Source organism: Giraffa tippelskirchi, chromosome X, assembly GCF_054371585.1.
Source record: "Giraffa tippelskirchi isolate mGirTip1 chromosome X, T2T-mGirTip1v1.2.pri, whole genome shotgun sequence".
Taxonomy (NCBI): domain Eukaryota; kingdom Metazoa; phylum Chordata; class Mammalia; order Artiodactyla; family Giraffidae; genus Giraffa; species Giraffa tippelskirchi.
In genome coordinates, this window is record NC_137289.1 from 1,882,022 (window position 1) to 1,898,411 (window position 16,390).

General features: G+C 59.2%; 1 protein-coding gene across 2 annotated transcripts; it reads right to left on the minus strand.

Moving 5' to 3' along the window:
* Window positions 1–372: 372 nt before the first annotated feature.
* ARHGAP4 (Rho GTPase activating protein 4) lies at window positions 373–16,011 on the minus strand. 2 transcript variants are annotated; one of them, XM_081564550.1, is made up of 22 exons: window positions 15,881–16,011; window positions 11,801–12,008; window positions 11,530–11,692; window positions 11,256–11,318; window positions 10,819–10,998; window positions 10,079–10,207; window positions 9,770–9,991; window positions 6,000–6,101; window positions 5,656–5,847; window positions 5,473–5,557; window positions 5,201–5,228; window positions 4,873–4,975; window positions 4,290–4,350; window positions 4,098–4,175; window positions 3,882–4,016; window positions 3,668–3,773; window positions 3,330–3,563; window positions 3,167–3,240; window positions 2,892–3,075; window positions 2,616–2,708; window positions 2,316–2,430; window positions 373–1,228 (listed from the first exon to the last, which is right to left on the minus strand). In XM_081564550.1, the coding sequence occupies exons 1-22, from the start codon at window positions 15,945–15,947 to the stop codon at window positions 995–997; spliced, it is 2,856 nt and encodes a 951-aa protein (XP_081420676.1). In that variant the 5' UTR covers window positions 15,948–16,011; the 3' UTR covers window positions 373–994. The 2 variants fall into 2 exon arrangements, with proteins under 2 accessions (XP_081420676.1, XP_081420677.1); XM_081564551.1 differs by lacking the exon at window positions 4,098–4,175.
* Window positions 16,012–16,390: the final 379 nt, after the last annotated feature.

The window sequence follows — 16,390 nt, forward strand, 5'->3', positions numbered from 1 at the left end:
TCGGGGTGGCAGCGGGGCCGGGGTAGGGGGAGTGCTGCTTTCCTTCTAGAGGTTCCATGGAGCTCAGCTGACCACCTACAAACTGGCTCCGCAGAGGCCTGGCCACAACATGTGGCTGGCCAGTGGAGGTCCCGGGGGCCCAGGGGGCGGAAAAAGGAGGTTGAGCCAGGGGCCATCCTTGCCCCCCCTGCCTTGTCCCCCTTGGCCCTCCCTTCTGACCTTGCCCTCATAAAAACTCCGGCTCATTTTCCACCTGGTGAGTCTCTTTGGATACTGGGGTACTGGGGAGATGAACACATTTTCAATAGGTTTCCCATATTTTTCTATATTTGCTTCTTTTTGTCCCCCTTCTCTACAAGGATGGTATTTTAAAAAATTCACGGACGTTTAATTGCATTAAATGTGGGGGAAGCACAGAGAGATTCTCAGGCCCCTCCCGCACCCACAGACATGTGCACGGCTCTGGGACCTACCACACAGGAGACGGGACTTCCAAGGTGCAGGTCCCCAAGCCACACAGCCCTATGCCAAGAAGCCCCAGAAGCTGGGCGCCCTGGCCTCGAGTGCTGGGGGTGCCAAGAGGCTGACCCTGTATCCACCTGCCAACCACTCCCCCCAGCCAGACAGAGAACTGGCTCGCATCTGGGAGTCAATGCACAGGATTTTATGAATGGTTGCCAATGCCTGTCAACCCCCACCAGGCTGGCGCCCTCAGCTGAGCAAAGGCACCCGCCACCTGCTGGCTGTCAAGGGTGACAACCAGCCACGAGCCCTCAGACTCAGGGCCAGGAGGGGCCTGCCCCCCGCCTCCTTCTGCGGCAGCCTCCCAGAGGGGCCCAAGCCAGAGTGGGGAAGGCAGGGGTGAGCTGGAGTGGCAACCTCCTCCTCTCTGCAGAGGGTCACGAGCAGGTATGCTGGACAGGGCCAGGGAGAAGCAAAGGGTCAGGGGTGCCTGGCCAGTCTTGCCCTGGGCTGTGGAGGACGAGGGGGCCCTTCAGTGAGACTTGAAGGGTGAGTCCAGGCCCTGGGGATGGGAGGTTGAGGGTGAAGCCGGGGCACCAGGGCCCCGCGAGAAGCCTTTGTTCTTGCCCAGGCGCCCACAGCCTGGAGGCTTCGGGCTGCGAGGCCCGGGGCTCGGGGAGTTGTTGGCACCCGGTCCAAGGCCCTGACGGAGGGCAGTCTTCCCCAAGAGCTCCTTAAACACAGAGTCCATGGTCTGTGCCACAGCCTGGTGGAGAGGAGAGAAAGGCAGGATGTTGGCACAAGTGGGCCCCACCTGCCCAGCCGGTCCCCTGCCCCCAGGACAGTGACCTGACCTAGGAGTCAGGCCCTCTGACCCTCTGAACTCCTCCGCCCCCTGAAACAAAGTCCTCAGCCACTGCCTCTGCGGACTGCAGTGATTAGCTCAGCCTTCAAATGGGAGCCCTTTGCGCTGGGCCCTGGGTACCCATCCACTCCCCACTCTCTCCCTGGCAGAGATCACAGCCACCACCCCCTGGCTTGAGGGGCCCCCAGCGGGCCCCAACCTCCCAGGCCAGGGCTCCCCCACAGCCTGCCTGGCCTAGCCTACCGACCACCTGCCCTGGGGTCTCATGGATGCCCTGCCCCCCACCCCTGGCCCACGCTCCCCCGGCCACCACACATGTGTGTCCCCGATCACCCCTCCGTCCCTGGTGCCCAGGCCAGGTTGCCAGGCCACACCTGGGACATGGTGGGCTCTCTCACTCTCTGTCCCCAGGCTCACATTGTCCCACAAGGCTTCCAGCAGTGCCCACCAGGAGCCCATGGAGTGGTGCGCTGGGGCCAGTGGGCACAGCAGGGAGCTGGGTCTCCCCAGGCTGCACCCTGCGCCAGGGCCCCATCTGGCACCTGCTCTCTGCCCCCCTGTAAGAACCATGACCCCGCCGAGCTCCCCAGTTCACCACCTCCCTCAGCCGCTTTTCCATCTGCCCCTTTCATCTTCTCTGGCTGACAAAGTGCCTGCCATGTTACCACCTGTCACCTAGCCTGGCTTGAGATGCCAGCCTTGAAGACTGTCTCGTGCGCTGCTTCCCACTCAGGAACCAAACGTGAGGCCTAAATGTGTGACCGCCCTCCCTCAGGTCTCCCACTACTTTGCCACCAGTCCGGTCGCTCCCCACCAAGCTCACCTCCTTACCGCCTGCCCCTCTCTAGGCTGGGCTTGGCCAGTGTGTCTGCAATCAGGAGGGTCAGACTTGAACCTCAGGTGGGACCAGTGGCTCATAAGGGGAAGCAGAGAACCCATCCCCGGGGAGGTGCACCCCCCTTGCCATGTGACCAGCCCCAGCGCTCACCTTATCCACCTCCACGTGTCGTTCTGGGGATGCTGGGACCACACAGAGCCGTCGGTGCCCGGAGTGACCCCCGGGGATGCCAAGAGGGATCTCGGGTGGGGTGCACGGCTCTGGCCTGCAGGGCACAGACAGGGAGCCTTGAGGGGGCCCTGGGGAGGCCCTACACTCCCAGGCAGGGGCTTCTCCCAGCCCGGGGTGCAGGAAAGGGAAAGAAACAGCAAGGCTGGTCCCTGGCCACCCTGCCTCCAGCCTGGGGTGGGCGAGCAAGGCCCAGAAAGGGTCTTCCCCTCTCCTCCTCACCTCTGGATGAGCTCCACCATGGGAAGCCCCTCTGAGCTGCTCAGCAGGTCCCCGGCGGCCAGCAGCCCCTGGCCCGCCGCAAGCTTCTCCGCTCTGGGGAAGGAAAGACAAGACACTTGGAATGCTCGCTCTGGGTTTGGGGTCTGCAGGGCAGAGGGCACGGTACAGGCCAGCAGCAGTCAGCAAGGCACAGCCTGGGCCCACGGGACCTGGGACTTGGTGTGCAGGAAGGGCTGGGGGTGAGGCTGGGGCTGGAAGGAGAGCCTCCAAACTCACCCCGCAGGCAGAGTGATATACTTGTGGGGGATGAGCCCCCGCGCCCCCGCGTGCTCGCCCCGCCACCAGTCGCCTGAGGCCCGCTCGTGTAGCCGCAAGACGTCCCCACGCTGGAAGGTCAGCTCCTGGGCCGTGCGGCCCGTGTAGGCAAAGCAAGCCACGGCCTCCACGATGCCCTCCAGGTCTGGGGAGGAGAGGAGATGCAAGTGAGGTGGGGGGGTTGGTGTGGACGCCCTGGCCAGGGACCCGGTGGGGCTGTCCTTCCCCGCCCTCACCCTCCTCCTGGGCCGAGGTCCCCGGCTCCAGCTCCGACTCGTTGTCCCCCGTTGGGCCCTCCAACTGGGCATCCCTGTGGTCCAGAGCAGAGCGAGGTGGCTGAGCGTCCTCAGGGTGCCCCCTGCGGCCAGCCTCTCTCTCCTGGCGGCACCAAGAGCCTACCCCAAGCAGCTGGCAGAAGGCGGCGCCATGCACTTCTCATAGATGGGGCCGGGCAGCTGGGCCGGGGCCGGGAAGACCCGTGCGGGCTGGACGATGAGGGTCTGTACCAGCTGGTTGACACGGCCCTGCAAAGCCACCGGGTCCTGCCCAGCAGGGACGGGCAGCAGCGTTGGCCCAAAGCACACGGCCAGGTTGTAGGGGTCCATCATGTTCTCGTCGCTGTACTGGGCCAGGCTGGGAGTACAGACAGGTCACAGGCATGGAGCTCCCAGCTCAGCATCCCTGCGCCCCCACCTGGGCTGCCCCCGAGCTCCCCCTCGGCCCCCAGAAGCACTCACTGGTTGAGGAAGGTGAAGAGGTACCGCAAGACCACCAGCACGGGTCCGGACAGCCGGGCCAGGAGGCTGGCCACGTGCTCCACCCGCTCGGCCACAGCCTCCAGCTCTGCAGACAAGGCCATCACCCCAGGGAGAAGCCGTGAGCACAGGCAAGGTGGCCACTAGGGAGCGGGGAGCCCCCTACCCCCACCCCACCCCCAGGCCCCTGGCTCACCTGCAGAAGCCAGTAGCTCTCCAAACAGGTCTGGCGGGAATATAGGGGGCTGCAAGCTCCGGAAGTAGAGTTTCAGCACGCCCGCCACCGAGTCCAGGTCATGGGCAGTGCAGCCCTCCACCAGCGGGTCCTCTCCTGGGAGGGGGTGAGGAGAGAGTCCCGTGACACCGGCTCTCCCAGCACCCCTGCCCCCTGCCCCACCTCGCTGGTCTCCACCTCTCTCAAAAGCATCACGGATCTCCGAGATTCGGGGCTGGGCGCCTGACACCCGGAAGATGCCCTCATGCTGCAGGCCTGTGGGAGGATGGAAAGCTGGTGGGCACCAAGCTTCCTCCCCGCCCCCGCCCCTCCAATCTTTGGCGGGGGAGTGGGGCAGGCCAGGGGCGGGAGGGCCCAGATCTCACTCACCATTGAGGTTAATGAAGCGGACACAGCTCTCCACCACCAGGGGCACAGGCTGCCCTGAGCTCTGCAGACAAGGACAGAGAGAGTGCCCTCCATGGTGGGTACGGTGCGGCCCACCTTGTCACTCGCTCACTTTCATTTTGTCTTAATGCATTCTGCAGTCGGCAACAAGGCCAGGGAGATGTACGCCCGGTGGGGGGGTGTCTGATCCCTGGTGCCATGCCTGACATTTTATCTGTTTCCTGCTACGGAGTGGAAATGCCACCCAACTCTCTCTGCTGACCTCGAATCAAGCAAAATCGTGAACCTCAGGTTTGTTCACTTAAATAACCTGCTGATTCTTCTGAACGGTGAGAGACTGAATCACATCACCACAAACAATAGTGTCATTTTTTCTTTTCTGATCTCTGGTGCTTTCCTGACTTCCCTCCCTAGCGAGCACCCCACAAGTGGGGCCAGTGGGTACCCGTGCTCCTGGTAAGTCCCCAGCTCATGGTAACTCGTTCGGGCTCACGGGGGCCCCAGGGCTGGAGGCACGGCCGAAGCAGGGAGGGGCCTGCACTCGGTTGAAGGGTAAGGCAAGTACCTGGATAAACTTCTCCATGTCTCCCCCGAAGAGTTTCTGGTTATACTGAGAGCTGGGGCGGGGGGCGCGGCTCTTCTGGAGTTTTCTCTGTGTGTACTGGGTCCTGTCACAGTGAACAGGAGCTGCTTCTGAGGGGAGCGGGCCTGGACACTAGGCTGACCGGACCCCCCCCAGCCCAACCCAACTGGACACTGAGGCTCGCAAGTTATTCCAGAACCCTCTGGGCAAAGTAAGTAGGAAACTAAGGCCACCGAGGAACAAGCAAACAGAGGGGAGGTGGGGATACCACAGGTCCTCAAGACAAACCGGTCCCTCTCGAAGGACTCACCAAGTCACCTCTCGGTCTTCCTTGTCACCTGGGAAGGAGAAAGGGTTGGTGTGCCTCTTGGGCCAGGAGGTTCCTCGGCACACAGCAGAGGAACGGGGCAGCCTACAGGTGAGGGTGGCCGCAGGACAAAGGGCAGGATGGAGGCCGGGACCCTGGCTGGCTTCCTTCCTGCTTCCTTCCTTCCCTCTCGGGCCAGAGAGAGGCTGCAGGAGGAGAGCCACACCGTGGCTGGGCCGCTCCCAGCCCTGGGGGTGGCGAGGCAGGGGGCCCACCTCGCTGGATGGCGTCCTGCAGTTTCTCATGCTTGGCCTGCAGCTTGGCAAGGATACTCCGTCCACTCAGGTACTCCTGGAGTTTCTGCCAAGCCCCCCGAAGAGCCCAAGGCTTTAGTCCTGGCCCCAGCCCTCCCTGGCCCCCACTGCCCACCCGCCCTCCTGGTCCAGCACCCCCCCCACCGTGATGTAGAAGGTCTCAGTCTCCTGCTGCTGGCCCCGCCGCCGGCCAGCCTGCCGAGCCCCCGGGTCCGAGCTGGTGGACTTGAGGGACTCGGTGGACGGGCTGGCCTGGAAGGAGTCGAGCATGTCGCCGTCTTCTGATGCCACCACCTCCAGCAGGGCCTGCAGTGTGGCCTTCAGCGTCTTGTTCACCTTGGGAGGGTATGGCACCCAGGCGGGAAGAAATGGGGGACAGGTGAAGAACAGAGAGGTCCAGTCAGAAGGAAGGGGAAGGGGAGGTCATGGCCACCTGGCTCCGTGTGTCCAGGTCCCTGTCCCCACCCTGGGGCCAAGCCACCCCATACCTCCTCTGTCTCAATGGTCTGGTGGTCCAGGCGGCTCTGGATATTCTGGGCTCTGGGCAGAATCTCATCCCGCAGCTCCATCTCAACCCGGATCTCAGCAACCTGCGGGGTGCAGCATCGGGTAGTGGGGGGGTTAGGGCTGCACCTGAGACACTGGTGTGGGCTGTGCAGCAGGCGCAGAGGTTTCTTGGGCTGATTTTCACTGCCTCAGGGGCTACTGCAGAGGGTCACTAGCCTTGACACTCGGTACAGCCAGATCTGAAGCATGGACCCCTTCCGAGAGGAAGGCAGTGCACACTCACGAGCACTGAGACTTGTGCATGGATGTCCTTGCAGCGCTGCTCGTAATAGCCCAAAGGTGGAAGCACCCCAAGTGTCCAGCAGCTGATGGGTGGATATGCAAAGGGTGGTGACTCCATAGAGTGGAATATTATTCAGCAGTAAAAAAAGGGAGGAAATTCTCATACATGTTTCAACATGGGTGAACCCTGAGGACATTATACTCAGTGAAATAAGCCTTTTGTGTAAAAAAAAAAAAAAAAAAAAAGGACAAATAGTATAAGATTCTACTTATATGAGGTGCCTAGAGCAGTCAAGTTCATAGAGACAGAAAGTCAGATGGTGGGCCCCCGGCTGGGGGAGGGCGAATGGGGAGTTAAAATGTCTAACAAGGACAGAGTTTCCATTGGGGAAGATGGAAAACATTGGGGGGATGGCTGGTGGGGGTGGCTGCCCAACACGTGAAGGTCCAAATGGTAAATCCCATGCATGTTTGCCCACAATTATAAAATTTTTATCCAGGCTCTAGGAAATGCTTACGTGAGAAGACCCACCCCCCTCAAGCCCACATAATGGGCAGATCATGAGAAATTGACTCTTTGGAAAGGATAAATCAGAGACTAGTCCTGATGAGCAGGCACAGCAGCCACCGCCATCTGTGCCTCGGCATGGGCCTGTCGGACATAAGGGACGTCACAGAGCATCAGCATCACACAAAGCCACTTTCTGGCCTTGGCGGCTGAAGATAAAAACAAGATCACCTCATCAGCACGTCCAAGCACGGACCAGAACAAGAACTTTGTCCAAGCCACAAAAATGGCCAAACCGCCCGCTGGCCCGGCTAGCATGCCGGGCGTTTCCCTCCTCGCTGATGACCGCTCTAGCCTCCTTCTACCCACCTCCACCCTGTCTTCTTGAGAAGATTTATTAAGACACAGAATCAGAGTCACCCCTGCCTCCTGACGGCATCCAAGAGAGAGCCGAGCCCATCCCCCAAGTCCTTGAAGTTCTTTCCAGCAGCTGAGACACCTCCAGTTCCCCGTGCTGAAGGCAAGCATCACAGAACATTCCAAGTCCCTACCCAGCCACCCTTTGGGGAAAGCCACTGTTGACAAGCTCTTCTCACACACACCAAATACCTAATCCATCTCTCAGTGCCTCCTCAGGAATAGGAACTGACAGCCAAGAACTGGCAGCAATTTGAGGGAGAGCTCTAAAGTAGAAGACATAGAGACTTCCCTGGTGGTTCAGTGATTAAGACTTTGCCTTCCAATGCACAGAAGGCAGGTTCAATCCCTGGTCAGGGGGCTAAGATCCCACATGCCTCGAGGCCAACAAACAAAATACAAAACGAAGCAATATTCTAACAAATTCCATAAAGACTTTAATGGTCCAAAATAAAATCTAAAAAAATTAAGTGGAAGACAGAGACCAACGCAAGAAAACAGAAAAAATATAGGGGATACGGGAATATCAAGAAAAACGATAAACATTTCAGAAAAATTTGAGAATATACTGTATCCATGAAACAAGAACAAAGGGCTATTTTAAATAAGAACATGTAAAACAAACCAAAACTGTTAAAAAAAACAACTTATGAAAGTAAATTTTTAAGAAAAATTAAAAAGGGGTGGGCAGAGATAAGTCAAAAAGATCTCTAAGAGAACAGAATTAAAAGGTATAGTGATGGGACTTCCCTGGCGGCCCAGTGGTTAACAATCTGCCTTCTAATGCAGAGGATTCAGGTTCAATCCCTGGTCTGGGAACTAAGATTTCACATGTATGCTATGCACCGCAGTGCTGAGTCCTTGTGCTCTGGAGTCCACATGCCACAAGTAGAGAAAGATCTTTCATGCCTAAATAGTATTAATCAACATAAAAGGTATAGTGATAAAAAATAGGAAAGATAAAAGATAATGAAATTAGACAACCCATGAGGTTCAATATCCAATTACAAGAATTCTTGAAAGCAAGCACAAAGAAAATTAAGGGACGGAAATTACCAAAGGAACAATATGAGCTCAAAACCTTAAGACTTAACTTTCTGTACCGACAAAGCCCACAGGTAGCCCAGCATCTTGAAGGCAAAAGGATCCCCAAGGAATATCATTATAAAATTGTACATGAGGCAAAGGGACTATCCTAAAAGCTTCAAGGAGAAAAATTACAGGTGACAGACAACAGTGCAGAAATCAGAACAGCAGCTGAACTTCTCACCCACAATACTACTGAAAGGTTGGGGGGATACTTCGAACATTCCAAAAACAAAATGCTTTTCAACCTTGACTTCTACACCCAGGTAAACTACCAATCAATTTCAAGAACAGAATACAGGCATTTTTTTTTCAGACAGTCTAAGTCAGGAAAGTACGGGGGAAGATGTCCATGCAAACAAGGTAATAAACCAAAACAGAGGAAGACACGCGATCTGGGATGCGGAGGGTCTAATGCAGGGATGCTCAGGACAACGGGGAAAGAAAGGTCCTGGACTGTGTCGGCCTAGAAGTCAATCAAGGCCTACAAGCTGGGACTGCATGGCTCCATAGCAGGGCTCTGAAGAGAACAGATTGCCTGGTGTGGTGGAGACAGACAGTGGTGATGTGGGGTGGAGCCCTAATCGTCCATGGAAGGGGATCATAGGGCCTCTGGCAAACTGCAAAGCACAAGCAGCACTTGATGCACTGTCTGCAGCAGCAGCTAGAAGACTGGGAAGTGGCTGCATCTGGGGAGTGGGAATCAGGAACAGGAAGGGTGGGTCAGTGAAGGGCGGTGTGCCCTTGAACGCCTTGAGTAACGTTTGACTTTATCAGATATGACTTTGGTCAAAATACAAATGAAATAAGCAAAAAAAAAAAAAGAAAAAAGAAAAAGGTCAGTGGAACCCCAGTCCATGCACAATCCAGTGTAATCCCAGTCTGTGCTCATGAGGATAAACTGGCAAAGGAGAGAACAGCTCAGAGATGCATAAAAAGGTGCCCTAGTGAGGAATTCCCTGGAGGTCCACTGGAGGGGGCACAGGTTCTATCCCTGGTTGGGGAACTAGGGTCCCCCCATGCCACACGGTGTGGCCAAAAAAGATGTCTAGTTATATGCTAGTGTTTGCATGGTTTTTTTACCTCCCAAGTTTGCATTATGAAATGTCTAAAGCATGCAGAACCACCAAAAGAACAGTATACAGGCAGCTATCTACCACCAACCAGCCAGCCTCAAAATTGCTGCCATCCTGGCTATGTTTGCTCTTGGCGGGGGGGGCGTTGTATTCACTGGTTGTACCGCAGAAATGGGTTGTGGAGGTCTGCTTGCTTCAATACAAGTGCAGAAACTCCAGAGCCCCATTTGCCTTGAGGCCACTGCACGAGGGGCTGAGAAGTGGCATTCAGGAGGTTTGAGGTCTCGGCAAAGGGAAGGAAATCCATTCCACTCAGCTACCATCACAGTGAAGATCAGAACTCAAAAAGCCACTTGCCTGAAGGCTGGGCAGAGACCCTCACCTCATCCCCCTCGTGGGGCTGGTAGTCGAAACGCAGTGGGGGACAGAAGGCGACGGCGTGCACCTCCAGCACCTTGGCCTTGTCGCCTGCAGGATCCAGGGCATCCACAGCCTCCTCCAGGCTGCCCAGGCCCTGCATCTGGGAGACTTGGATGCGGCTCTCTGCAGCCGCGTAACTCCGGAGCACTTGGCCGAGGGCCAGGTGGAATCCTGTGTCACAACACTGGGAGACGAGTGAGGACACGGCTTGGGAGGGCTCAGGGCGCGGGCGCCCAGCCCCCCCGGCCCCCTCCCCACACCCCGCACTCACATCCATCAGGTCCATGACGTCTCGCAGGTAGTAGTTGCTGACAGCGGCGTTGACGCTGGCCAGGCTTAGCAGGTACTCGTTGCGAGCCTTTGTGCACTTGAGTTTGTGCTCCAAGAACTTGGCGTGACGCTGCTCAGGATCACATGAGCCCCCGGGTCATCCACGTGGCCGAATGCCCCAGCCCTGCCTCCCGTGTACCCCCTACCCTCGACACACACTCCCCACCCTTCCCTTCCCCATTTGGACAGCTCCCCAACTATCCTACCAGGCCCCTCAAACTATGTAGCCCAGAAGTTGAAAGGTTCTTCATTCCTAAACCCTGCCAGCCTCCACTTCCCCATCCTTCCTTCAGGGACCACCTTGAACACGCATCCTCCCCGCTGATCACTCGGCCCCCCATCCAATGTGTCCCCTCACTCCTCTGAGATCTCCCAGCACTGTGTGAGGTGAGGATGGGTGGGAGGCAGGACCCCCAGGCTTGGGATCGCTCTTTGGCCAGCTGGGTTTGCGAGGAGGGGAGCATGTGGGCTATCCCGGGCCTAGAGACTGTTCTGCTGCCCTCTGTGTCTACCAACTGAGCCCGGGGAGCACCCCCGCACCCCCCCCACCCCGCCGAGCCAGCCCTGCCTTCCTGATCCCCACACCACCTCCCTGCAGGGCCCACTGAGGGTCGAGGACACGAAAGGACAAAGGCCAGGAGCCAGAGCCTTTGGACACAGACGGGTGCCCCCCAGGCCCACCTTCTCCACCAGCCTCCCTCCCTTCTTGACGGAGCCCTTGCGGAGGGGCCCAGAGTCGGTGCCAGTGGTGGTGGCAGTGGCGCTTCGGCCTGCCCGCTTCTCCTCCTGCCGCTCGGCTTCGCGGAGTTTGGCCTCAGCACTCAGGCTCTCCGTGTGGTAGACCTGATAGGTCTTCTTGGCCTGCAGGGAGGCCCGAGGCCAGGCAGCCCTGCTCAAGGCCGTGGACACAGCCAGCCAGCCCACCCCGTCCTCCTCCCAGCCCGTCTTGGACTCGGGCCTTGAGCACTTGGCCCAAGCACTCAGTGCCCAGGGCAGGGAGAGAGGGCCCAGCTTGTGACCCCCGAAACCCAGGTCTCTCCCGGGCACCTGATCCTCCTCCCTGAGCCTGGCCCCGGGAGAGGTGAGGTGACAGCCTCCCTGTGATTGCGGGCTCTCACCGTCTGAAGCTCTGACACCACCTCCAGGAGCTCCTCTTGCAGCTGTTGCTCCAGATCCTTACTCTGGGGAGGAGGTGAGCTGAGTGCCACCCTGCCCCAGAGCAACACCCACGTCCATCCCGCCAGCCCTCAGCTCAGCACTCCAGGCTCCCACCGGGTCCTCCCAGCCTCCAGGGCCTTCCCGTCCCTGACACTTGGGCTTTGAGCACCCACGGGCTGCCCTCGCTGGATCCTGGGGTCTGCCTGCCTCCCAGGCCCAGGGCAGGGGTCTTGCCTTCTTGATCAGGCGCCCCACATCCTCGGCAATGTGGCTCAGGCGCTGGGCCAGGGGCCCACCCAGCACCTCACTGAGGGCCGTGCTCTCCCGGCTCTGCTGCCGCGTCTGCTGCAACAACACGGCCCAGCAGTGCAAGGGCGACAGCAGAGATGGCTCCTTCCTGGGGGTGGGGGGGTGAGGATGGCGGCTCAGACCGACCAGGAGTGGGCCTCAGGCCCCCACCCTCTCCCCACCTTGGCCATCCCAGCTGCCCGGCCCCAGGACCCACCGGAAGCTCTGGTGCTCCCGACTGCCACCCCCAAGGCGGCCTCCGCGGCTGGAGAAGCGCTCCACCAGCTTGTCGAGGCCCCGCGAGTACTCAAGCTCCACCTCGGCGCGGCGCCGCATGAACTCAGCCAGCTCCTGCAGCAGCTCCCGCCGCAGCTCGCCTTGCAGCTCCAGGCAGCGCAGTTGCTCACCCAGCTGCCAGCGCATCTCTGCAGGGCAGGAGGGCAGCTCAGGCCGGGGCTGTGGGCCCCTGGGTCTGGGGAGGTGATGCTGGCCCCGGGGGGAGAGGGGCCAGTTCCGGGCTTGGCAGTCCGGTTTGGCTCTGGGTGGGCCTGAGGAAATGGACCTCCGAGTGGAAGCTAAGAGGAACCATCCAGGTGGGCCAGAGCCCGAGGAACAGACAGGCCGTTCCCGGGACCATGGGCCAGGGTTGAGACGAAGTGGGGCCCATCCCTGCCAGGCACCAGTCACGTGGCCTTCCCACGATTCCCCGCTTCCCAGAAAGCCCCCAGTCGCTTCCCCTGCCACTTCCAGCCCCTGGGGTGCCCAGGACTCCAGGCAGGGCAGCCTCCTCGACAAACACAGGGACGCACGGGGCTGCACAGGGCTGGGGCGGCCACGGCACTCTTGCCAAACCTGCCGTGAACTTGCGGCCTCGGGGGCTGAAAACCTGGCCCTCGGCCCCCAGGAGAAAGGGCAGCCCCACCGCAAGGGCCAGGCCGGCCGGTGGGGGCTGACCAGTGACAGGATTGAGGCAACAGGGCTGATTTATGTTCCCAGTACCGACTCCCGATGACCCACCTCCAGGGCACCCCAACACCACCTCTCGCAGAGAGCCACACCCAGGGTCCCCACACTGCTGGCTTGTGACACCTTATCGCTGGCTTGATTTGGCAATGCCACTTTCCCCACACAGACCCAAAGCAAAGAACCGCCTCAATGAGAATGATAAACTTAAGTAAGCAACTGGCAAGCCCTGGGCATCCCAGGGAGAGAAGCCCTGTATCGTGGCTTCTGGCAAGTGGGTCATCCCTGTACTAACAGCTGTCCAGATGCCGGGGGGAGGGAGGGGGCATTAACTGATGTCTTCATTCAGCAGCATGTTGATTATATACCCAGCGGGTCTAGACTCGGAGACACTTCCTGCCCTCCTGGAGCTGGGATGGGAACAGTGTGGGTGGGGGGGACAGCAGGGGAACAAGGGGTGACAACGCAGAGTGGGAGGTGGTGGCAGGGAGGGGTTCTTTCAGAGGAAGGTGGTCAGGAACAAGCAGCTTTGGGACACAGAGCTGAAGGAAGTGACAGAGGGGCCGTGGAGACATCCGGGGGAAGAATGTTCAGGCAGACGGCACTGTGAAGGCTGTTGCAGGCAGCATGGCTGAAGAGAGCCGTGCCGGTGGGGGGCGGCGGGGGGAAGATGGCAAGGGAGAGGGCAGCCACAGCAGTGGAGCCCTAGGGTCCTGCTTTGCTCTCAAGGCCCGCTTGGGCTGCCGTGAGGAGCCTGGGCAGGGGTCAGGTGACAAAGGAAAAGTGCCCAGCCCCGGTGGCCACTACTGCACCCGTCTAGGCAATAGAAAATTGGGGGTTTCGACCAGGAGCCAGAATGAGAGGAGGCAGGAAGTGGCAGGACCCAGGGTGGCTGCAGGTAAGGACTCGGTACTAGTACACTTGGGACTTCTGTCCCATCAGTGCCATCCCAGGGGGGTCTGTGGGGCCTGGGGCAGCCTCCATGGGTCCTGCCTGCCCAGCACTCCCATCTCCTCCTCTGATTTCCCATTGGAGATGGTCCCTTTCCTACTCTCAGTCCCTGGGTCCGTCTCCCTGGCTCCAGGCACCCCAGATGTGGCCCCTTCACCCTCCTCCACTGCTGGGACTAGCTCAGTGATAGGCCCAGGGGCCACCAAGCCCATGCTTTCACTGCAAACACTGAATGGGAGCGCTCTCTGTCCACCAAAGAGTCAAGCTTGGTTAATGGAAGCCTGGGTGGGAGGGACTGCTTCCTGATGGACCACGACGACGCCGTCTCCTTACACTGCCTGAGGCCTGACCCCAGGGGCCGACTCAACTCCATGGGCCGGCTGGAGTGGGCTCTCAGCCACTTGCAATCATAAGACTCGTCACTAAATCACGGTAACATTTTTTCAGATAAAAGTCGATTTCATTTCATTCCAAGAAAGAGCTGAGATGTCCTGGCTTGCCTCGCTGTCCACTGGCATCTGCTCGCCCTCCTGGAACAATAGTTCCCTGGGGACCTATCACAAGTGAGTAGTGCTCGACGGGCCAGCACACCCAAATGTTTCCTTTCTTCTTCAGTGCAACCAAGCCTTGGCTGAGATCCAGCAGACCTGGTGTCAAGCAGATGAGAGTCGGCAGGGTCTGAGCACAGCTGGCACCTACCTAAATCCCCAGGCTCGAGGCCGCAGCAGCATCCGGCTCTCAGATCTTAGCTGAGGTGCACTCATCAGGGAACCCTTCCCGACCTCCCCATAAACTAGGTCTGGCCCTCTTCCCATCCCCTTTCTGGACATCTGCACTTTTCCTTTCCAGTGGTTTTCATTATGATTGAAACGAGTTGTGTGATAAGTTGTTTACTACATGTCTCCTCCGCTGTGAGCCGTATGAGAGCAAGGATGGCTTCTCATGTGCTCCTCGCTGTATCTTCAGGGACTGGCAGAGAACCGACACGTTCAAAACATCTGTCAAAAGGATGGAATCCATGTCTGCTTGCATTGCAGAGCCGGGACTGGGCCCCAAGAACACTTCCTGTGAGTGAGGCATTCAGTCTCACTTCTGCTGACAAGCAAAGCAGAAAAGACAGCCTCCCAAACCATGACTGTGCTGACCTTTCAGAATTTTGGGTGTCGAGATACTGATCCTCTTTTTGTAGCATAGTAGGAAGTTTCTTTGGCGGGGCTGGAGGGCGGAGGAGGTGGGAAACAGAAGCTCAAGTCATTAGACGCCCAGAGCAGGCGAGGAACATCTAAAGACAGCCTTGCTCAAAAGCCCAATCTTTTCGGTGTGAATGAACTGACACATATCTGCCAATTGAAGGGTTTCCAAAGTCCTTCAGCCTCATGACGTTTGGGGGATACAGGCTCGGATCGCTCTCTCCACCTGAGGGATGATGCAGCAAGGCCTGGAGAGCTGCCTCGCCATGCACAGTCACATCAAGCTGGGTCTGGACAGCAGCCCACCTTTACCAGATGGGAAGGACTCGCGCACACTTTAGTGCAAATTGCTTGTATCGCAGAATTACATTGGAGTTTCCACCTCTGGACTGAAAGGACATTCGAGGTTCATTTCCTTACACCTCCTAGGACCTATGGTGCTGTGTGACCATGAGCACGCTCTGAGCTGCGTCTCCTTCGTCGCTAAAATCGACTGATTGAGACAACAGGAAACTGCTGGTGCTTGGATGCGGCTTTCTTCCCTTTGCAAGAGCCACCACACCCTGAATAAGACCCGGAGACAAGCTGTTGTCGACTAAGAGTTTGCAAGGCTCATTTGCATGCGATTTGCACAGAGTGTTTATCAGAACCCAAAGAGGTCTGCTCTGCAGTCCACCATTCGCTGTGCCATATGGACCCAGAGACAGTGGCCTTCAACTCGGAGCCACCTTAGGACCCAAAGGAGGGCACCGGGGACTGGGCTACAGGACTGGAGTGGTCTTGGGGTAAAGCCATCACTAATCCACCCACTGAAGCCCCTGGACCCCCCTACCCAGCCCCCTTCAGCAAAGTCAAGGTGTTCCACTTTCTGGTGGCTAGAATGCCACTTTTTGAGGGCCACCAGGTGCACCCCTTTCCTCCTCGGGCTCCTGAGGGGCAGGGAGAACCTAGGAGGGCAGAGCTACAAGGGCAGGAACGGAGAGAAGGAGGAAGGAAGCAGGACCAGCGGCGGTTGAGGCCGAAGGGGTGTGAGGAGGCGGGCAGGGAGCTCGGGTTCCCTCCCTCAGCCCGCTCCGGAGGTTGCTGGGGGTGGGCCGCGAGCCCGGGGCCAGAGGCCAGAACTTTGCAGGCTCCCCCACGACCTTTGGGGTCTCCGCGGGGAAACGGGCCAGGAGCGCCCAGCGCCCTCTCACCTTTGACCTGCGTCTCATAGTCGGCCTGCGGCCCTCGCTCTCGGCGTAGCTTCCCGTGAGTGGCCATGGCCGCTGGGCGGCCGCGCCGTCGAGCCCGGCTGCTCCCACGCGGCCGCGAGTGGGCCAGGCGCGGGGACCCGCAGGCCCCGGCAGCCAGCACCCTGCGCCGGCCCCGCCCCGTTCCCGCCCCGTTCCCGCCCCCAACGTGGCTCCTGGGGCGGGGCGCCCCGGGCCTGGCACTGCCCACGAGTGTCTTGGGGCCAGGGTAGTTCTCACTGCGGCTGGACCTTGCCGACCTCCCGGGCACGCGGGTCGCACCCCCGGGGCAGCCTCGTGCCCCAGGTTCGGCTGCCAAGCAGCCAGGGTCGCTGTGAGAGCCCCAAGGTGCCCGACAAGCTGGCACCCTCTGGCTGCCACTCCCTCCCAACCTCCAGAGGGCTTTGTGGTCCCCGCTGCCAGACTGCACCCCTCACATCGTGGCCATCGGCCGTCAATGCCAGTGCGCAGTGA